This window comes from Paramormyrops kingsleyae, chromosome 5 (genome assembly GCF_048594095.1).
Source record: "Paramormyrops kingsleyae isolate MSU_618 chromosome 5, PKINGS_0.4, whole genome shotgun sequence".
Taxonomy (NCBI): domain Eukaryota; kingdom Metazoa; phylum Chordata; class Actinopteri; order Osteoglossiformes; family Mormyridae; genus Paramormyrops; species Paramormyrops kingsleyae.
This window is the reverse complement of record NC_132801.1, coordinates 32,483,862-32,505,801: the sequence shown is the minus strand read 5'-3', so window position 1 is coordinate 32,505,801 and position 21,940 is coordinate 32,483,862. Positions and strand designations below refer to the sequence as shown.

The following is a 21,940-nucleotide window of genomic DNA, read 5'->3' as shown; positions in this document are numbered from 1 at the left end:
GAAAATAAACCACATAGGATTACGTAAAATACGTATAATCTCTTAAAAGAATGAAAAGAAGTATATATCAGGATTTTTTGGGTACTTTAATGGGAGAAAAAAACAAAATACTGTGAGTTTCACCGAAGATATCACGGCAGGCCTGTTCAATTTGGTCAGTAAATTAAAAAGAAAATCAATCATAGTGGCTCATTGACATAGTTCGATTAGTATAGAGCTCGAAACATACACATGTTTACCATAAATCTATCATATTTATGCATGCAAAAAAACAAATGCGTACAGTTTTTATAATATTTATATGTTCCGGTTTAAAGCGATGGAACCCCACAGCGGTTTCTTTTCTGGGGGCGGGATCCTGTCCTCTGTGACGTATTAAGTAACGTCATAAAGGCTATAAAGAAGGCCACGCGCCTCCTATTTGGTTGCTTCGGAGTGTTGTGTTGAAGTTTGTGAAGAAATAGAGGGGTGGTGGAACCTCACGAATATTAGGTACGTGTTTAATGTTTTTTGTGAGAATTTTTCCCCGTTTGTCGAATGACATCGGATCCCTAAGACAAATTATCTGTGACTATTACGGTCGCTGGGTGTCATTTTTACTTCGGATGCTCCATCATATTTGAAATCAAGCATAGGGGGTGATGCGGAAAATTGTTTTTCCCCTTGTTTGCTGCCTGAAGCTGGTGTCCTAGCGAGTCGTCTTCGATTTAATAGTTGGGGGTTCTTATCGATCTTGTTTTTACCGGATTTGTGACTGTGGTGTTGTGTATAGTCCGCTCTTTCGGCAGCGTGTCATACCGGGTCGGATTTCGCAGCCCAGCTGCTTTGTGGATCGTAGAAAGCGAGTCAGACAAAGCATTTGGGCTCGTAGATTTTTGTTCACTTGAAAGAGACGCCATGTTGTAGCAGATTTTGCACAGAAGAAAGGAACGAAACGTGTCTGGCCGACATCGTGTAATGGTGGCTAGAAAAAGGCAGGAAAAAAACACTAACGCGGTTTCTTTCAAAAAACGATGGAAATGTTTGAATGGACAATCTGTTTTCCTTGCTTTTAATGGTAACCTCGCGAATTAAGTTTTACATATATCATTTTGATCTCCCGCCTAGTCGATTTAAATTTGCTGGCTGGCATAGTTACGATGCTCGACAGCGAAGCTTAACTCTACAGTCAGTGTAGTTTTATATAAAAGATGCTTGGCAGTATTAAAACAGTTTTTGAATTATTTTAAAGCAGTGCTATTAATATCATATCGCCACTTTTTAAAAGAAATATATTTAAATGCACATAAAAAAATATTAAATATTTTCTTAATTCATGGGTTTTCTATCAGCTATGGAGGCTTTCCGCTTAAGCGAACTGCGGATATTAAATCCAAAGAATGACAAATAGTACCATATTTTATGTCATGCATGGGTCTTTATGCCATCTGCTCGCTGCCCGCGCCAATAAGCGTACAAAGACATGGTCTCTTTTTGCGAAACTTGGCGGGTAGGATTCTGTATTTATTACCTTGATTTTCTTTAATTAAACGTAAGTTACAATTAGTGACACTGACCCATTGACTACCAAGGCTTATTTTATTATTATTTTTGATCTAGGAAACGACTGCAACTATATAGTTTAAGAAGGTAGGAGTATTGAAATCCGTGGTGGTTATTTGAGATTTGGCGCATTTAGTAGGTCTGGCGGTAAATCCTCATATTTTTAGGGAGGTAGTTCTGAATTGCTATGGTTACAATAGCAATGTGCGCCCCCCGTGCTGATTGTGTGTCGTTTTAACGTAGGGAGAGTGAGATTTGAGACGTCATGGCGCGTACAAAGCAGACTGCCCGTAAATCCACTGGTGGGAAGGCGCCGAGGAAGCAGCTGGCCACGAAGGCGGCCCGGAAAAGTGCCCCGTCCACCGGCGGCGTGAAGAAGCCGCACCGATACAGGTATGAACGGCGCCCCGGGTCAACGCGAAGCCCGATGAGATTAGTCAGTCATCTGTCTCTGAGGGGATTAATGGTGGATCTGGGTGATGAATAGGTACAGCCGGCTCATTTGATTGTTTGACATAGTTTGCTGCAAGATTTTAGTAGACTTGTTGTGTGTAGGCGAGAGGTTTTTTTTAATTCTATACAGGTTAAGCAGTTTGTTTTGCTAATTAGTACAGTGACATGTATTTTAATATATAGTGCTTGTCAGCATTTTGTGCGTTGCTTAGCCTTTGCTTGTATGTTCTTTTAGTTGCTATGGAGTTTGCATAATAGTTGATCTCATAATATTTGGAGTTGTGCCATATTCTGCAGTACTTCAAGCACATCCAGTTTTGTCTGCTCACCTACATTTTTCCCATGTACAGGCTTTTCTTTGACAAGCGCTGTGGGGAATTAATCGGCTACTATATTGTCTGCCTCCCTGTATGTTGACAAACCCTAAATGGTTCTTGATTTGTAATGCTGGCTACTCGTTTGTTTCGTGCAGACCAGGAACCGTGGCTCTGAGGGAGATCCGTCGGTACCAGAAGTCTACCGAGCTGCTGATACGCAAACTGCCCTTTCAGCGCCTGGTTCGAGAGATTGCGCAGGACTTCAAGACCGACCTGCGTTTCCAGAGTGCGGCCATCGGTGCTCTTCAGGTACGGAGCCTTATACTGTTGCCTGTGGAATGCTTTCGTAGAAATCGGATTTGTGTCACCAGAGTTTTCATTTTGATGCAATCCAGTCTCACCCATTCAAAGGGCAGCAGTGATACTAGGATCACACAATCTTTGGCATATATTTTCATTGCTGTATGTTAAGTACTGTAGTATAATTGCTATATAAGACCTGAGTTATGATCAAAATCAGGTGTAAGGCTGTTATCTTATGATGAAATCTTGGTTTGACATTGTTCAGTTTTGAGGAGCATAATTTACAGTAACTACAAAGCCCACACTTACACCAGAGTGAAAAACCCCTTTGCTCGGTCAGCATAGTTACCATGTTTCACCTTTTGGGGCAGTATAGTGCACTCTGATGAATGTCACTTGGAGTGTTACGTGATGCCTGTGTTGATGGTGTAACTTTCCCCGCCTCTCACAGGAAGCCAGTGAGGCGTACCTCGTGGGTCTCTTTGAGGACACCAACCTCTGTGCCATCCATGCCAAACGAGTAACCATCATGCCCAAGGACATTCAGCTGGCGAGGCGAATCCGTGGCGAGCGGGCTTAATTTTGCCACCTGCTTTTTAAACTTTTTGGGAATAAGCATTTTTTTTGATTATTGAACTGCATATATCTACATATGGAGGTTGAGGTTAATTTTGTATTTTTGTTAGATATTGGTAGAAAAAAAAGCTAGTGGTCTACAGTACAGAAGTAGCGAGCGTTTTGGTAAAACATTCCCTCAAACTCCCTCTCAGGTTTTTACCAAGTAAATTTCTATCAGGCATTGTTATACCTCTAGCTTGTTGTGCGGTAGGTTGTTGTATGCATGCTTCATAATGGGTAAATTATTTGTAGACTCGTAACCTCCATTTCTTTGCTTTTTTTGCATTGTGATTATTGGGTTGTAAATAAAATTTCCACTACCTCACCTTGCTTCCAGTGTTGCAGTTCTGTCCATAATCTTCTGGTAAAGTTTAAGGGGAAACTGTTGAAATGGATGGTAGAAGTTATCGTCCATGAGTTGAAGCGACAATGAATTTCCTTGTGTTGATCTCCACGGCTGCTCAGGCTGGCTTTATTCCAGAGTGCCTTGGGAGGAGGAACGGCATGTGCACTGATGCAGAAAATGCGGCAGTTGCTTTTTTTGGTGCGGGTGATTCTCGGTGACAGCGCTGTTCCACTTCATAGACTCAAGCCCTGTGTCTGTTGCTGTTTTGCCTGCTAAATGGATTTTAAACATGCTCAGAAATTGAAGTCGATGGTTTGATATGGGGCACCCCCATTCCCTACTTCCTATATATACACATTACTGCTAAAGGACACAGACCTTAACTATGGACATATTTCAGCTCTCCATCACTTTGTACTGGACAAGCAGTTGACTTCCTATACAGGCAACCCTCCAGTTACGGATGATAGCTATTCAACTCGAATTTATAGGTAGAGTGAAATGGTACAAAATCATAGGTGTAATTATGCCATATTGTATTGTGCCTCAAATTGAACGTGTGCAATGTTTTTATGAATGAAAGTACTGCATGTATTCATTATTCCAGATTTTAAAGTATTACACTTTGGTAGTCCGAACATGACCTGGGGTCTGTACTGCAGACCTTTGGTTTCTGTTGGAGAACCCTACATGAGACTCATTCCCCCGCATCCAGTTGCCCCCAGGGGTTAATCAACCTTTTTGAAAGTGGGGGAGTTCTAGGAGAGGAAGATGAGTAATTTCCCCATAGGTGTGCATAATCCAACAAAAAATGGGGTGACAGAATCGTGCCCCTTGGTTGCCACTATTTCACAAAGCACTCTGCAGGTGGAAATAAGGTGAAGTTCAGGGTGGATTTCAAGTTTACCTGGGCAACCTAAATACAAGGATCTGTAATTATGTAGAAAAATGCAGACATTCTGAATTCAGGATACTGGTGTGATTCTAGAAATGCCATATGTAGCTGCAAATGTTATGATGGGAAAAATGAGCCTTTAAACACAGATGAGTGCCTGATTTAAAAGAAGTGGAACCAATAAATACAATAACAGTGTTTAACCCAGTCCTCAGGGACCCACAGACAGCCCACATGTGTGACAGGCCACATGTGTGCTCCCTCCCAGCTCCTAACATGTCTGTAGCAGGTATTTGGTGTTCAGGATTGGCTGAGACCTGGGAGGGAGCAAAAATGTGAAATGTCTGGGGCTCCCCAAGGACTGGGTTGAGAAACAGTGCGATAAAGTAAATACTGAAAAGTCTTGTCAAATCAGACGTGGCCTGAAAGTACCAGTCAGTCTCACTTGCTGTGAAATTTGAAGGCTCATCACCTTTGCTCTAGCATAGACTACATTGCCTAACTGTTCAAACCATGGCTATGAACATTCTCTCTTTTGTAATATATAATCAACTCATACACAGTATTCCACCCCCCTTGTTCTCAACATTGTCTTATAAACTAGAGAGAGGATATTAATCTAGACTGTGACAGTTAAGGCTGCTGCCTTTTATACACTAAGTGGCCACTTCAGTAGGTACACCTAGCTAATAGTAGGAAGGACCCACTTTTCCTCCCTGTACTGAGCTGTTATTTTTGTCTCCTCATTCTCTCCTGTTCCCCCTCATTTTTTCAGGACTGGATGTCCATTATGGTGATCCCTGCAGCCACAAACTTCACTGTTTACAGGAGCCAACTGTTTGCATTAGTGAGTGGCTGTACCTAATAAATTGAACATATGTGTGGATGCTGACATTTTTAGAGCTGTACTTAACTAGAACCAATTCTCTTTCTCTAAATCCTCTGGTGGGATTATCCAATTGACTACGGAATGAAGGACACCTCACCCATACTATGTGACCTACTACCCCCACCTTCCCTCACTGGCTGACCCAGCCAAACTGCCACCTCTCTGCCCATCCATGTGTACACATGACTCAGTTGACTTTCGTATAAACAGAACACAAGTACTATTCCTTGGTGGTACTGGGCAACCAGAAGGCTCTGTACTCCCCCTATGTAATGTACATCAGGCAGGCTCCGTGGAAGCACTGTTGCCTAACATCTCCAGGGTAGAGAGCTGGAATCATGCCTCTGCGGTGTACAGGTAGAGTTTGCATGCTTTCTCTGTGTTACGGTCCAAAGAAATGCAGGTGATCCTGATTGGCTCTGCAATACACTGGGCTCTTACCCTGGGTGTACAGCAAGCCTTGTACCCTGAGCTGGGTTCCAGTGCTCTCTGTAATCCTGACAGTGATGTGTGACACTAAGATGATAGATCCATTTCAATGAAGAACAACTGTCTTAAATGGCTGTCATACAAACATAGATTAGCAATAGTAATGGTCAATAATCTTGAGCAAAGGTAGTAAATGGAGATACAATTCAAATACAAATTGAGAGGCATTTCTAAACAGATTTATCTTTTCGTTATAAACTTTAAATGATTCAAAACCATGTTTCCAGGAACAGATTATTGTTGGGCTCTGATATAAACATGGTCAAACACTTTTTCACAAAAGGGTGGTAGGCAATTACAATATGCTCCCTAGTAGTGCATCAAGAGCAGCTTGTAGAGTCACTAAAAATTGACTGTGATTGAATTGTGCCATGATTGATTTAATCTCCTTGACCAAGACAGAAGAACTGGGCTGCCTCCTCCCATATGCTATATTTGATTCCCTAATGTACAGTATTTCATCAGTACAAGTTTTCCACAGACAAAACGGTCATAAAAATGTTCTTTTTACTGCTACACAATAACATTCATAATTAAAGTTAAAAAGTATGTGTAAAAGGCTTTTGTTTACTCTGTGTTAATGACAAAGCACCGTTTATCTGCTTGTGTAAACCTGAATGTTTCTTCTTCCAACTCTTTCTAGATGGCATCATTTAAGGGCATCCATTCCAAACACAAATTGTCAGATTCCATTTATAAACCAGGCTGTGTCTGTACTGTAAGCTTAACATGCATATAGCTTGTCATTTATGCCTCACTTTTTGGCAATAGGACAAACAACCACAGAAACTTCTACCCAATTCAGTATTCCATCTAACTTGCAAGTCAGAGTGAATTAAAAATGACCAAAGAATCTTCCAAAGGATAACCTTCAGTTTCAGCAACATGCATTATCCCATAATATCCTTTCACACCAATGCAGTTAGCGCAAGTGCTTCCATTTCCAACTATGAATCTTTTTTATTTGTGTCATCTTCTTTGTCCTCGTCTAGCGACAACCCAGACAGGTGTTCATAAAGTTGCTTTTCAAGCTTTTGGTCTATTTCAGATTCGTCTCGGAAAGCACACCACAGCAAGAAGCAAACTATAGCCAGGCTGACCGGAAGAACTTTCCACCACGGCCGCTGGTGTTGGCTCCCAAGGGAACGGTCCACCCTCCACGTGCGGTGGCTGGCTTTGCTGGTGGAGAATTTAATAGGTTTCCCCATGTCCTCTGTGTTTTCAGGGCTCTGTGATTTGCAACATCTCTCACAGGTGAGGAACATACTCCGCCATGTGACTTGACTCCTGATGGAAAGACAGCAAATGGCAATTAGAAAACAATTATAATTATATTATATATATTTTTCTTTTGCATTAAAAACAAGGATATCTTAATACTTTAAGGTTTTTTTGTACAAGTTTTTGTTATTATAACAAAAGGATTAATAATTTAGAATGTTATCCTCCAAAAATTAGTTGTCCTCAACTGATGTAGAATATTTTCTAAAATTCTGGAAAGAAAAAAAAAATCATTCATTCATATTTTTTCATTTTAACGTCTTTCCCGCTGTTATATGAAAACATCAGAACCGGTGATACTGGCCGTACCCAAGGTCACGGGTATTGCCTCCATCTTTGCCTCCATTTCTGGAGTGTACCGAAATAAAGGACACACTGCCCTAGCTGCATAGAAACGGTAACAATAATAACAGAAACTCAGCTAGAAGGAACCCTAACCGGGATGGGTAAGTTGCTGACTTACAGACAGTTTCTACATCTCATCATGACTCTTCCCTTCCTCCCAAACGGGTATACGAACTATAAAACCAGAATATTCAGATATACATTTGAATTCAGCACACACTTACATTAGCTTTGTTTTCGATCCACCAAACAGTGCTTCATAACAGGATCCCGCAGGTTTAAAGAGGCGTATTCCATTCAGAGTCAATCTAAACATTGTGAGAAACGCTGTTACACATGTAACATTGCCCAATGCGACCCTTAACATCAACCGGCGGAAACTGAGGCACTATATGCAGTCATTCCGACAGGACGATTTTAACCAGAATGCAACACCATCATATGTAACAAAAGGAAAATACGGTAGTCTATTTATTCATTAAATGTACATAACAATTTATTTTCAATATTTTTTCATTTGAACACGCAAAGCGGGTTTGGGCATGTCGAACACGGAATGATTTGTTCCGAACACACGTGGTAATCGTACTGCATACCCCATAATGCAGTATGAGAGACAGACAGCCTATCAGAGATGATAATGCGTTAGCGCCACGTGCGTGCCTATCCATGCTGCACGGCACGCGGGGAAGTAGGTAACTTTAAAATGAGATTTTCCCGAGTAACCTACGTCGAGTGAGGCACACGTCTAACCAGCCGGTCCTTTATGCTTTTTCGTGCTCCGTCGTGAAACGTGGTAATATGCCGCTGATACAACATGTATTTGAAAACATTTCAGTTTCGGTTGTTGTTTTATGGCTAACAGTATTAGCAGGCTCACGATTTATTCGGTTTCTGGATTAGAAGCAGATGGTATTTGAAACAATATAACATTAACTAATCATTTTCAAGCTAGATGGAAATGAAGAGTGAGTTGAATTGTACATCTCGTTGCTGCTGTCGTGACAAGGTTTAGTCGCTACTGACATGGGTTAAGTCTATGTGCCAAAATAGTTAACATTTTACTTTTTTCTCCGTTTTTCCACTATTTTTCCATTCTATTTTAGGTGTCACCAAACCGCACAGTATGGGAAAACGTAAAGACTACGAGGCTGACACAAAAACAGAGGTGAGTATATATATGTTCGTAACATTTCGTGCATCTATGTGTGAAATGATTATGTTTACCAAATAACTGCTGGTCCAGTTAAGCTGTTATTTATATAGGCATGTGTATATAGCCATTATGTGTCCCGTTGTGATTTCCCAAAGGCGAGCCCAGTACCAAAAAGGCTAAAAGAATCCAAAACGTCCAAAAAGACACCAGTGAAGGATAAGAAGGAGCCAGTACGGCGTAAAGGGAAAGATGCAAAGACGGAAAGCGAGAAGAAGCCACAGAAAAGAACCACCAAGGCAAAAGTAAGTGAAATGTCATTTTTTTCCCCAGTCCGACATAGCACTTTTTACGATTGAATTTTAATAAACTTAATTATTGCATTTCGGGATACCAAGCCGTAAACCTCGGGCACATCGTTTAATGAAAGTTCGTTCAGTAGTTTGGGACTTGAACATATTTTAATTTCGATAATTTTTCAGCTCTGGCATTAGTGGGCCCACTAGGGGGAGCTGTACATTGTGCAGCCCATGAATTATACTGCAATTGGATATTATGAGTTTATAATAACAATATGAATGTTTACTTGATGTAGCGTTTCTGTCCTGATTTTTATTTATTTTTTATTAGATTTGTCTTCAAAATTTGTAAATGGGCCAGAAGGCCCATCAATGCTTTACCAGAAACCAGTACACAGATAAGATGCTTACTTTATTTTGGCTAACATATGGGTAAGGTTTTAATAGGCACCAGGAGTCACTGTGAATGCAGTATTAATGCATTGATGGCAATTAATCATGTCTAAACGCAGATTATCTAAATGTATTCTGTGTTATGTAAGCAAATTCTGCTACAGACCTGTCATATTGTAGTTGGTGCCGTTCCAATCAGTTTCTCAGTTTTTAAATGAATTTTCTGCTGATTCCAGGACAGAGGTGTGGGTAGGGGCCACCTCAAGTTGTGCATCATTTATATGGTAAATCTGAGCAAAGGGAATCAGTATAACATTAAAACTGCGGGGACCCTCTTTAACGGCCTACAGCACGTACTTTGACATACCACACGTTTAGTTTTTCATAATGGGCCAATGCATTAGCATACAGTTTGCCCATCAAAAAAACAATGGGACAGTTTGTAATCCTCATTGCAGCAGAATCACTGTGAAGTATTGGTTTTGGTAATCCTACACTGGTATTAAAATAAAAGCGTAATCACTTTAATCGATGTTACACTTGGGTAAGGTGGAGTGTAATTATTTAGAAAAGAGAGAAAATGTGACATGTAATATTTTTCTCTATTTGTTATACATTTGTCAGAGTAACAACGCAAACAGAATGACATGCCGCTAAAACCAACGCATTTTACTTTTCATTTCAATTAAAATGCAAGGTTGCCAACTTTGATCTGCTGGCTGGAGTGAGATTTTCAATTTCAGACAAGTCTGCACGCACATGCACAGGCTTTTGCATATATGTAACATTTTTATTACCTTAGAAATAGTCTAAGGTAGTCTAAGGGTTTGCAAACTACCCCCAATGCTTTTGATGTAGCTAACCTTAGGTATATAATGGAATAATATAGATTTGCCGTAGGACTGGGCAATATTTTTATTATTTTAATGAAATTACCTTTATGATTTCTAAATTGCTTCAGTTCATTATAACTGATGTTTCATAAATATCACTGTAATTATGGAAGTAGTTCAGATAATCACAAAACAAAAAGATGGTTTTTACACTGTGCAAAGTTTGATGCCATACCACAGCGGCACTACCGTTATGCATGAGCACCTGAAAAGAAAACACACAGGCATGGACTGCCAGAGTAGGTAAAACCACCATAAGTGCTGTCTATTCATGTTTATTACATTTCCATTGGTACAGAGAGCATTTTTGTCCTTTTATTTAAAAAAAAGATGTCTGACTAATCTGCAAAAAGTAGATTTCTACCTAGTTTAACAACAATATCTCCTTTTTTAAAAGATGATGTGGCTACTAGGGGTGTAAATCACAGCTTTCCTCGCGATACAATACAATATCAATTCCTTAAGCCAACGGTTAGATTTTTTTGATACCTCAGAAAGTCCCACAATACAATACGATTCGATTCAGTTCAATACTGGGGATAGTAGTCGAAATTTCACACAATCCTTTACATTTCAATGAATTAAAAAAGGCAAATATAATTAGTATTTTATCATATTTTATTGGGAACTGTGAACAAAATCTAGTTTAGTCAAGTATGTCCCATAAATCAAGCAAAATAAAGTGCAATAAGGTAAAAATAAAAACTTTGGATGGATGTAGATTAACATGGTGAATAATTTTTATTTTGAATCATGTCTTCTCCAGACAAATACAAAAATGTAACCAAAAGTATAAAAGTATGTCCATAACTGTCATGACCTGCTCGTATGACCCTCTCGTGTGCTACACCCTTCATTAACTTCGTGTGCAATCCCAATTGTTCCCAGTTGTTTCTTATTGTTTCGTCTAGTCCTGTGTATTTAATTTCCACTTCAGAGTCTGTCACCCAGATCTTTCATTGAAGTTTTCCCCGTGTTCCCCGTTTGTTGGATTTCCGTCTGCCTGACCCTGATTCCTCGTTCCCTGCTCTCTCGCCCTACGCTGCGATACAACGATAACAAGTAAAATTAAGTGCAATAAAGTCAAATAAAAACATTGCATGGACAGACATGTAGAATGAGGAAGATAAACATGACTGACTTCTGCGGTGAAACAAGTATGTTAGTATTCTTCTTTGAGAGGTTTTTTTTTTTAAAGAAATTAAATGGTCAACGTGTTCATGAGATTGTGTGCTCTGAACATAGCGTTCTATGTCACCTGCCGTACTTAACACACGCTCTGAAGGTATGCTAGCTTGCGAGCTACTTATAAATGACTAATCTACCTACTATAAAAATGCAAAACATATATTTATGTATACAAATACTGAGTGTTCTTTAATATTATTTATTATTATTACTATTATTATTATTAATTTCCCTTTGGGATGAATAAAGTATTTTTGAATTGAACTGGGATTTTAGTTCCTTCACCGTTCTATTTCTCAGCTCGCTTTTCGGAGGGAAGTTAATGTCGTAGTTTTTATGAACAGTCCGAAAATGCCGCTCCACATTTCCCTTCTTCGGAATAGCAACGGTAGACTGACAAAATGCACTTTGAATATGACATGGTGGAAAAAAAACAGTCCTCCTCCCATTCCGCATGGAAGTGGCAGGTTTTTGGCTTCTTACTTGGTCCAGCTCCCCCATTCATTTTTATACCCTTTCTTAAGTTTAGTAGAAATAAATTGGAGGCTAACTAGGCGACTCGGTAGCTTGCAGCAGCTGGAGCGGTTGAACGCGTCATCCATCCTCTATTTTTTTTATGCCATACGATCTACCCACACTACCTTTGCGACATATTGGGCAGCCCTGGTGTAGACCATCGTCGGAGTGGATCATGAAAACAATACTGGAACAGGCGATAAAATAAAAACGCATGTTTCGATATTTATGTGGTTACATCGAAGCATCGGATCATTTGCCGTTGAATCAATATATCGATACAAATCGATGTATTGTTACACCCCTAGTGGCTACTGAGTGACTTCTGTGCTTATTGCTTCCATGATTTACCCACACAGTAGCATGTGGCGTGCTCCACTAACTAAATTTAATAAGCATAAAGATTGCTAACTTTTGGGCATCACAATACACATGTCATTAATATTTTAGACATGCTACTAATCTGATTATCAAATTGTGGGTGAAAATAATGTCTGTATAGTGCTGAAAAGCTGCCGTCCATTATCTCAAGCACTGCAATGACATACAGTTTATCAAAATAAAATTACACTGTGAATTAGATTTGGAGGAAAATTAATTGTTTAGATTAATTGACCAATCGGGGAAATAGTCAATAGATGAATCCATAGAAAAATAGTCATTAGTGGCAGCCCTAGTGGCTACTCTGTGGAAGAGAAACTGTCATTGTGTCTCTTCTGAAGGGTTTTGTAAAGTAGCACTGCACTTTAGGGCCATCTTTTCAAGACTAATTAAAATGAAAAAACAAAATAAAGGTGAATCATTTTTAATTTTATGAATTGTATTTTGTTTTATTGATGTGCATTATTACTTAAAGAAGAGGAGGAGAAATTGGAAAGTTTATCCCTGTGGTAGGGCTGGACAATATGGCAAAATATTTCTATTGCAATCATTTTTGCATGGGCGTCTTCACATAAAATAATTAGTTTGCTCTGGTCCAAATCAGTCTGATCCAAGTGAACCCAAATGCACCACTACAAACCATGTGAAAACGTTCACTCTGCTAATTAGTCAGATGTCTGTGGTGGGAGCAAGAAAGTAAATATGGGAAGAAGGTCCTGTGCTCCAGACTACTGCATATTTCTAAGCAGTTTTATATGGAGCAACAGCAGATATGGGATTTGTTCATAGCTGGTTAATTATCTGGGCAATATACAAGGATACACTACTGTTCTGCATCCCAGAATGCAAAGCACAGCTGGCTATGGGAGCATTTTAGCTCAAACTCATGGAGTACACCTGGTAGTTGGGTCAGATAATGGTCTCATCACATTCCCACCACAAAAAAACGTTCCAGAGTTAATTTGGGACTGGACCGAGACCACAACCTCTCTATGGTCTTGGTGTGATTGTGTTGGTGCGCACCTAAGTGCAATGACTGTGCTCACACCTGCTCAAACGAATCACACCAAGGGGGAAAACGAGTCAGATTTAACCAGACTAAGAAGTTCAGGTGTGAAAACAGCCTAAAATGACGAGTCAGAACCATAGACACTATAGTCCGAGACTGATTCAACTCTGTAGAAATACCTCCAATTCTGGGACAAGACCTAGTAAGCGAAGAAGTGGTCTCAAGACCATGACCGGGCTCAAGTACTCAACACTTACTTTACATTTACTGCAGTTTATGTTTTCAGAATGTAAATCCGTCAAAGTTTTATGACTTTCCCAGTCATTTTGTGAGCATATTCAAACACACCATAAAGTTAATATTGCACAGTGTCAGGATTAGAAATGCTATAAAAAATACTTGAATGTTTTCGAACAGCAGGCAAGTTTTCAATTAGAACAGGTGCGAGTTTGTTCCTCCAGATTTATTTCTTTATTACCAAGTGCTGCTTTATGTCAATTAACTGTTGCTTGGAGACGCATGGTGGGCTTCCACGCACTGTGTTCCGTGTAACCTCCCATTATGGTCCGTCAGGGAAGGCATTCTGTAGGAAGTCACTTTTCACTGTAAACTCACTGCCTTCTTTAGCCCCTTTGCAATGACATCCGTCTTGAATAGCTCTTGTTTATGTAACTGTATAGGAAGAAAGTCTCCTTGCATTACAGTGGCAGGAGCTTAATTAATGATTACAGGAAGGGCATGTGTATGCGTTTCTGAGGACCATTCCGGGGAAGATATAACTATACTGATGTCTAGCTGAACTCCATGTCTATTTTGTTCCTCCAAAGATATCTCTGTGTTCAAACCTGTTTTATAAGGTTTTATACCATAGTTTTTTTTCTGTATTTCAATTGTATTGGAAGGATGATTATCCTTTTTTTATATATGCACTGCAATGATATTTTATCAACGGGCCATTTATTCACATATCTCTGAATATCTGCCAGGGGCCGGGTCAGCCTAAAGCTGCTTCTGCAGGCTGTGTGAGCCATCCATTAACAGGGAGGTGTACGTGACTCTCTCCCTCAGGATTTTAATTTGCAGATGCAATCATGCTTTCAATGCATTATTCAGCACTGCTCCCAAGCTTGCCCTCACCCCCCCTGCCTTTCATTACTGTCAGCAGTGGAAAATGAATGTGGATCATCTGCTGTTTACTCCGCGAAAAACACGCCCCCCCCCCCCTTATCTGATGGTGGGGATGTGCGTTGTTTTGGATGTGTTTTTTTATTGTTGTCTTCTCACCCAGCATTTAATAAGGCGCAATGTGTGAAATTTTGTAGCATGATGACAAGCTAACATTTCTTTCTCCTTGATTTGTCCAATGAAATCAAAATCAGAACTTTTAATTGCCCAGAGGCATGAAGTAGGGCAGGATCTTAAGTGGTCTTGCGACACCTAAACAGGGTAAAGCGTCTATGATATTTATTCTGGGCATTGATTAGTCCTCTCTTTCTCTTGTCATGTTTGCACTAGTAGAGTGGTGTGAAATACTGATGGGTGCAATCGCCCAAGAAAAGCAAAAAAATAAAAAATCATGGGGGGGGGCGACATATGGGTATGTTTGGATTGTACTGTTGATACTGCTTGCCCACACTTCTTTGTCACCTGTCAAGTTGTGCACTAATTGGTAAAGGTAGCCATGTGCTCTGTGGCTAATGGAGGCCAGTTGTTCTCTGCTGCTGGCCTTTCTGTTCCGCATCGCTGAGCTGTCTTGCATTTTCCCATTATTTTAAAATTCTGATCCTATCAGTGTGACTTTCCATAGCACAGTTTGCCTATTAATATCCTTCAAAGGCGTACTTATAATTATAGCTGCTGATGCACCTTCCGTTGGTTTATTATTAATATTATTATTATTATTATTATTATTATCATTATTATTATTTATTGATTAGATTAGATTAATGCAATTAAAGCTAATAAAGTTAGAGCTGCCATGCGGCTTGGACCACAGAGACTGTCCTCAGCTGACCTGGTCTGTCATTAAGCTGTATCTTTATATCATGGTCAGTTATCTTCCACTTTAAGCTTTGCAACACACCTATGCAGTTCAATAAAAATAATAGTCATTAGTTGAACATGTGTTTAACTGCACGTCACCGTTAATGTGCGCGGAACCGAACTCTCAGAAATAATAAATGGGCTTCTGAATGTTAACAGAACATAACGCTCTAATGGGTTTGGTTGGATAAAAAAAAAGAGGAATCAAAGTGGTGAAGAGCTTAAGGCTGCTTTTTGTCCACTGTGTATCCGGGGGTGGGGTGGGGGTCCTCTGTTGGCAGGTTGACACTCTGGCCGCTCCTGCTGATTCATGCTACATGACATCTTATGCAAGAGCAGCGAGGTTCGAGGCCTGGGGCCTAATGCGTTGTTAAGTACCATGATAATCGTCTAGGCACCTCCGAGACCGCCGGTTTCACAACAGCCAGAACCCCCATGTATAACTGTGCATGTAACAAATGTACTTGTTGAATCTTGTGGGAACCCAGGTTCAACCTGTTCACTAATTTTATCACTTAGTGATAACAGCCAGCGAGAGGGTCACTGCCTTTAATGTTCTCATGCTGCAAGGTAAAGACCTGGCAAGAAGGTGTCCCTTTATTTCATGTTCTGTTTTCAGAAAAGTTGGCGAGCTTTCCAAGTCCAAAAAATATATGTTGACGGTAGTTGCGTAGGCCGATGCCTGCCAGCCTGTATGTTTAGTTTTTCTCCCCCCCCCCATGACGGCCATCCCACCAGGGCCTACGGAAGGTTTTTTCTTATCCCAGGAGGGCCTCCTACATCTGAAGCCAGTCTTTTCTGTTTAACAAGCTTTCATCTTTTCAGAAAGTCTCCATGCATGTGTAGGTGCTACAACATTTCGATAGCAAATGTTGGTTCATTATTTTCATTAAAGGCCACGGTGTGCTTAGACTTCCTAAGAGAATGTTATGTAGGTGGGTGCAAGGTGGAGATTTATTAATTGTAATCGAACCTGTCCACTTAGATGTTCATGAGGTTATGCTCAGCTTAAGAATTACCTCTTGCATCAGCCAGACAGGTTGTAAAAACTGTTGCTCTCTCTTAAACAGAGGTTTAGTGCCACACATCCAAAAGCTTTCTAAGATTCTGTCATTACCCTTTTTTATGCACAAGCTGCCTCTGGGGGCTTATTATCAGGGAAACGCAGCAACTGAGGTTGGCAGAATGTGCTATTACAAGTTTGACATTTTCACCGGTTCCTCTCTGCCAGTTATTTAAATAATGCTTTTGCTTATTTCCCAGGCTGGGACATCACAGCTGGAAAAACAGTTGTGGGTTTTTGCTTGCGGTTTTCCCAGACTGCACAGGGCCTGTGGTCTACTGCTGTGTCCACTACTGTCACTGGCATTTACTGTCATGGCAGTGTGCCTCTGAAGTCCGCCTGCTATCTGTCTGCAGGGGTGTGTGTGTGTGTGTGTGTGTGTGTGTGTGTGTGTGTGTGTGTGTGTGTGTGTGTGTGCGTGTGCGTGTGCGTGTGCGTGTGCGTGTGCGTGTGTGTGTGTGTGTTATACACTACTGATCAAAAGTTTTTTGCACACCACAGGTTTTTGCCATTCTTCTATTGATTTAAAAAACTTTTGATTTTTTTTTTATCCTTGTTAAGCATTGAAAAGTTGAGGGAACAAGTCAAATAAAACAAATTTCTATTATAAAATGGAAAGATTATGTGACGGTGTATGTTTGACATCCTATTAACTGGTTGTGTGGTAACAGCTTAGTCAAATTATCATCTCTGCTATTAAAAGTTATCATCTCTGCTATTAAAACTGCTAGAGGTGGTTACTTTGATGAATCGAAGATATATTTTCATGCTAGTGAAGGTACTCAAATGGTAAACATATTGTAAATTAATTTGTTAGCAAAGAATATTGAGTGTATTTTTAGTAAATGCTAAGTGAGTAACATGAGACTGTAGAAAATCTGTGTGTGCAGATCTTTTGACTGGTAGTGTACACACGCACACATCTATATAAAAACTCTGTTATTAGTATGTGACTGAGACCACTTTTCAGAATTTTTGCAAATCACATGAACGTGTTGCATAAAATTGGTAACACGTTATGATAATTAAATGGATATTATAGAGATTATGATTTTATGTAATCTCCAAGGAATAAAACCAGTGTGTGTGGAGCCACCGATATAGCGCTTCCAATTCATTGCTTTGGAAGCAACACATGAATTAAAAAATTAAATGCTTGTTTAAAGTACAGCTGGGAAAGAAGCAGATATCACAGAATTAGGTTTGACAAGATATGAATATCATTAAGAGCACTTTTGACATTTATCAAATAAGTCTGTGCTTCATCCATTTTTATTATCATTCAGAATGTTTAATGTTTACGTTGGTTTCATTTCATATACTGAGGGTTGCCAGAAGACAGTCCTATGTCCCCCATTCTAGTGGCTTACCCTTTACTCATATTGTCCCTTATTTCCTGTTTCCATGGTGATAAGCAGTTACCATCTTCTGTTTAGAGAATGGAGTGAGAGAACATCCATCCGTCCATCTTCTAGCTGCTTTTCTTAGGGTTGTCAGGAGAGAAAGAACAACATAGCCAAATGCTGTTTGGTTACTGTGTTTTGCAAGTGGAAATTTAAAACGCACAAGTGAAATATATATATATTTTTTTTTTTATAGCACTAGAGATGGGTTTATAAATCCATATTTTAACAGGGGAAGTGAAATGATCGCAATTCATTTGAGGGAGCATTTTTTTAATGGACAGAAATGGAGTGGAACATTGTCTTTACAGCAAGACTAAGGTACATGTACTGATTTATGTACTTTGCCAAATGACAATGATCCTTCTGAGAACAGAATCTTAACATAAACGTTCTTATCGCATAGAATATTTAACAGAATGTAACAATCAGTAGTTAATGTTCAACTTCTTTACGTAATTTATAAATGTGCTGAGTTCTGTTCGTGATGTACTAGTCTTAGGCGGTTACTCTGTGGGTATGAATTTTATGAACTTTGTCAACACAATATCTTAGACTTGCCCCGAAGAGTTCTCTCATATTTGTGATTATATGAAATTTGCACTAAATTGGATATTTATCAAATTTCATGAGAACACTTTTAATAATAAGAAACAGAACATGCTGTATAGCTTAAAGGTCATTTTGGAATCAGTGTTATGTTTTGGAATCAAATTCACATGATTTGGAATTCAAATTTTCCTCAAACAGATTGAAATGCTTTGGGAACATGAAGAAGGAATGGAGACTATTTGGCCTCACCTGTTTCACAGGAAGGAGGGGGAACAGTCAGGGAAAGCAGAGCTGATTTTAGGCTCGTGGAAGATGTTGAATTTTGTTGTGTCAGTCTTAAGCAATGAACCAGACCAGAGGCACTCTCTTTGGGAGGAAGGAGTTTATTTCCAGGTGGTGTTCTCTGGTGCAGTAGATGTTACGCACAATTTTCTCAACCTTCTCCTAACCTGTGTGAGATACCAGCCTAGACAATAGACCATGTTTGATCACAGCCAGGCAGGAGCCACAAGATAAAAGGGCAGAAACCAGAAGATGGTGATGAACGGCTCAGTTCTTTGATCATCCTACCTTGTGGCAGCCTGATTGCTCGGCTGTTACAAGTTGATTTGCATTGCATAGCACCTTGCATTTTGGTCTCAATAGGGAGTGAGGGCAGGGTGGTGTTCTTATTACTATTACTATTAGAGGAGGCCGCACAAGCTAGGATTTCTGTGTTACAAAGTAATAGAACAACCAGTAATATAACAAAGTAATAGCAAAATCTTACAATTCCCCCTTTGATCATTTATGATCATAATATAAAAGGACTTTAAGAAGATTAGAAAAGTACATAATGCATAAAAGATCGGGTTAATAATAATAATTGATACTTTATTGATTCCCATGGGGAAATTGTCTTTACGCCTCCCCCAGCTTGCTCTTTGTAGAGTAAGCTTGCCACGAAGGGCAGCCACCTGTTGGGGCACCCAGGGAGCTGGGGGTTAAGGGTCTTGCACAAGGACCAGCTGACGTGCCGAGGCTGGGTTTGAAGCGGCGCCCTTCTGATTACAAGACACAGGCTTAGCCTGCTGAGCCACATGCTGCCCCCAAAAGGACATTGCAAACATGTTATGGAACATATAATTGACTATATGAAGTAGGTTGGTGGGGTTCTGTTCTACTGAGCTACTTGGGTTGTGTTCCAGAGAAGATGCACAAACAGCATTTTTACAATATTGCAACAAAATCAGTACTAATAATCCACATTAAGTAAAACAAAGGTATTCAAATATTGCCATGCATTTTTTTTTTTTTACCTGTCCTTCGGCGCTCTGCACTACCAGGCTGAGTTGCTCACAGTATCTGATCAGACTATCACATGTAATGTGAACATCTGACTTTGCGCAGGTCAGTCGTTCCTGGCAATGACACTGGCCTGCCAGTGATCTCTTCATAGGGCTTCTGTCCAGTTTCCTTATGTGTTGCATGGATGCTACAGAACACAATAGGCAGATCCTCTGGCCAAGGGAGTCCCTCCTGATGTAATTTTGATAAGCATTCCTTGATCACTTAATTCATGCTGTGGTCTGCAGGCATAGTGTAGTGACCATTGTTTAATTTGCACGCACACAGCGTCCATCTGCTTTTTGAAGTACCGCCTCTAGCAGGTGCTGCAGGGTGGACTGCTCTAATTTCCCTGTGGCAAAACAATATTAAGAAGTGCCGGTTTCTTCTCTGTGCTGAGCTGTTAATCTTTTGTCCAACTCATCATCATCATTACTGCTTTGATCAGTTTTTGCTTGCGTTCGTGTACCCTGTGCCCCGGTTTATGGCAACACCGACACTTTCCCATGGATGGGTTATATCGCGCATGTTTCCGACTTTCATCCCTGGAATTTTTCATTTCATTTGGAAATTTCTGAGTATACAAAACTCAGAGTTTTGCATCTTTATTGCATTCATGCGACTTCTGCATGCAAGAGGTAATTTTGGCCCAGTTTACTTCTGTAGGTTTTAGTCCATACAGAAATGCCCTCACAGCACCCCATCCTGCTTCAGTCTCGTCTTGAGACTCTCCCGCTTTTGTCTCAACACTGTTAGCGAGTTTCCATTGGTCTGTGTCCTGAAAAGGCTGTGTGCAGCAACATCTATTGCATCACAGAACATTGTCTGGAAACCAACTCCTTCCTCCCAAAGAGAACACCTCTGGTCTGGTTCACTGCTTAAGGGTGAAACCACGGAATCTAAGAAAGGGTAAGAATATTCGCGGTGGTGAGACATAAACACTGAATATGGGGTCAGGGGCTGGGCGAGTAAGAATGGAGCTTATCTGACAGAATGGCTTTACAGAATGATTTTAACCAAAGTTTGTATTTTGAAAGATAACTCGTGATATAATATCAAAGCCAGGCAAAAGGCTCAGAGATCCCCTTCTCAGGGTTCGTACGGTCATGAAAAACCTGGAAAAGTCATGGAATTTTAAAATGGCAATTTCCAGGCCTGGAAAAGTTTTGGAAAATGAATAAACTCAGAAAGTTTTGGAAAAGTCATGGAAATTTGTTTTTCAAAAATATCCATGTACTTGAATTTGTTCAATTGATAATATTGGTTTTCAAATTGCAATAATTTTTTCGTTCGGGCGATCAGTCACATCCCAGTCAGCACAAGTACGTCGGCACTACGTCGCTGATAAGTTTTTTTTAAGGTCGGTATTTAGTAGCTTTTCAGTCATTTGCACATTGGGCGTTTAAGCGAGCAACACTTTTCAACACCGCGACGATCCGACGTTTTCGCGAATAAAACGCGATGCTTCGTAATGGAACGCGATCCAAATGCGACCATCCGCCGTTTATGCGACGTATTGCCTACGTACTTGTGCTGACAGGGATCACGTGACATGTTCTCTGCTTGGGGCAACTCAGTTGCAGCTGAGCAAAAATAAACAATGCCGGGAAAATGTCGCTTTAATAATGTTTGGCTTCAATCTGAAAAGTATAATGCATGGCTTGAGAAAGACCAGGACCCGGGACGAGCAAAATGTAGACTTTGCCATAAAACGTTCGACATTTCGAACATGGGAGAAGCAGCGCTATCTAGCCATGCTAAAGGTGCAAAGCACCAAATTTAACAGCATTTTTTTGCCCTGAAGAAGGCCACAGAGGCTGAAACATGTTGGCATGTTTTTAATGGATAGCCAAGTTTAAATAAAGGCTTTTAAAACTTATATTCCTTGTGAGTGCCTCAGAACTACTATTTATTAAGTCATGAATATTTACCTTTAAGTCATGGAAAAGTCATGGAAATGTAATGGTAAAAATGTGTACGAACCCTGCCTTCTGGAGTGTCTGCATTCTCTGTATACAGAAGAACTGTATAAAAGTCTGTCTTTGGCATGCTTCTCATTCCATGGCCGTGGGGATGGACCCTTTGCACACCACTAATCTTCCATTGTATCATCATGGGCCAGGCAGGACTTACCATGCGTTTTGTAATTGAGTGAGACTCCCTCAGTGTGACATACGTACCATTTGCAGGGACATCTCTCCCTGTGGTTTAACCCGTACCCTTGGCATGTCTACCTGCACACT

General features: G+C 40.2%; 3 protein-coding genes across 8 annotated transcripts in view; 2 read left to right on the top strand and 1 right to left on the bottom strand.

Annotated features, from left to right (window-relative positions):
- The first annotated feature begins 360 nt into the window (after positions 1-360).
- Positions 361-3,558, top strand: LOC111841927 (histone H3.3A). The gene is made up of 4 exons (XM_023808088.1): positions 361-492; positions 1,786-1,935; positions 2,468-2,621; positions 3,067-3,558. The coding sequence occupies exons 2-4, from the start codon at positions 1,808-1,810 to the stop codon at positions 3,193-3,195; spliced, it is 411 nt and encodes a 136-aa protein (XP_023663856.1). The 5' UTR covers positions 361-492; positions 1,786-1,807; the 3' UTR covers positions 3,196-3,558.
- A 2,784-nt stretch (positions 3,559-6,342) lies between these two features.
- uqcc4 (ubiquinol-cytochrome c reductase complex assembly factor 4) lies at positions 6,343-8,035 on the bottom strand. The gene is made up of 2 exons (XM_072712591.1): positions 7,703-8,035; positions 6,343-7,139 (listed from the first exon to the last, which is right to left on the bottom strand). Exons 1-2 carry the CDS (start codon positions 7,843-7,845, stop codon positions 6,800-6,802), a joined length of 483 nt encoding a protein of 160 aa, XP_072568692.1. The 5' UTR covers positions 7,846-8,035; the 3' UTR covers positions 6,343-6,799.
- The window catches only part of chlsn (cholesin), a 92,346-nt gene continuing 77,863 nt past the window's right edge, over positions 7,458-21,940 (top strand). Inside the window, exons 1-3 of one of the 6 annotated variants that reach the window (XM_023808079.2) lie at positions 7,458-7,579; positions 8,585-8,646; positions 8,790-8,936. In XM_023808079.2, the coding sequence (XP_023663847.1) occupies positions 7,576-7,579; positions 8,585-8,646; positions 8,790-8,936 (213 nt within the window). In that variant the 5' untranslated portion in view covers positions 7,458-7,575. Of the gene's footprint in view, positions 7,580-8,117; positions 8,275-8,584; positions 8,647-8,789; positions 8,937-21,940 lie in introns of those variants that run through there. The other 5 variants (XM_023808078.2, XM_023808082.2, XM_023808081.2 and 2 more) reach the window with 5 other exon arrangements.

What these genes read in the sequence shown, in the direction of transcription:
- uqcc4 (XM_072712591.1), bottom strand. Translation starts at nt 7,845, where the DNA reads ATGTTAAGGGTCGCATTGGGCAATGTTACATGTGTAACAGCGTTTCTC. An exon ending in GGATCGAAAACAAAGCTAAT is followed by an intron (nt 7,140 to 7,702) that starts GTAAGTGTGTGC and finishes TCTTTCCATCAG; the next exon opens with GAGTCAAGTCACATGGCGGA.
- LOC111841927 (XM_023808088.1), top strand. Translation starts at nt 1,808, where the DNA reads ATGGCGCGTACAAAGCAGACTGCCCGTAAATCCACTGGTGGGAAGGCG. An exon ending in AAGAAGCCGCACCGATACAG is followed by an intron (nt 1,936 to 2,467) that starts GTATGAACGGCG and finishes TGTTTCGTGCAG; the next exon opens with ACCAGGAACCGTGGCTCTGA. An exon ending in CGGCCATCGGTGCTCTTCAG is followed by an intron (nt 2,622 to 3,066) that starts GTACGGAGCCTT and finishes CGCCTCTCACAG; the next exon opens with GAAGCCAGTGAGGCGTACCT.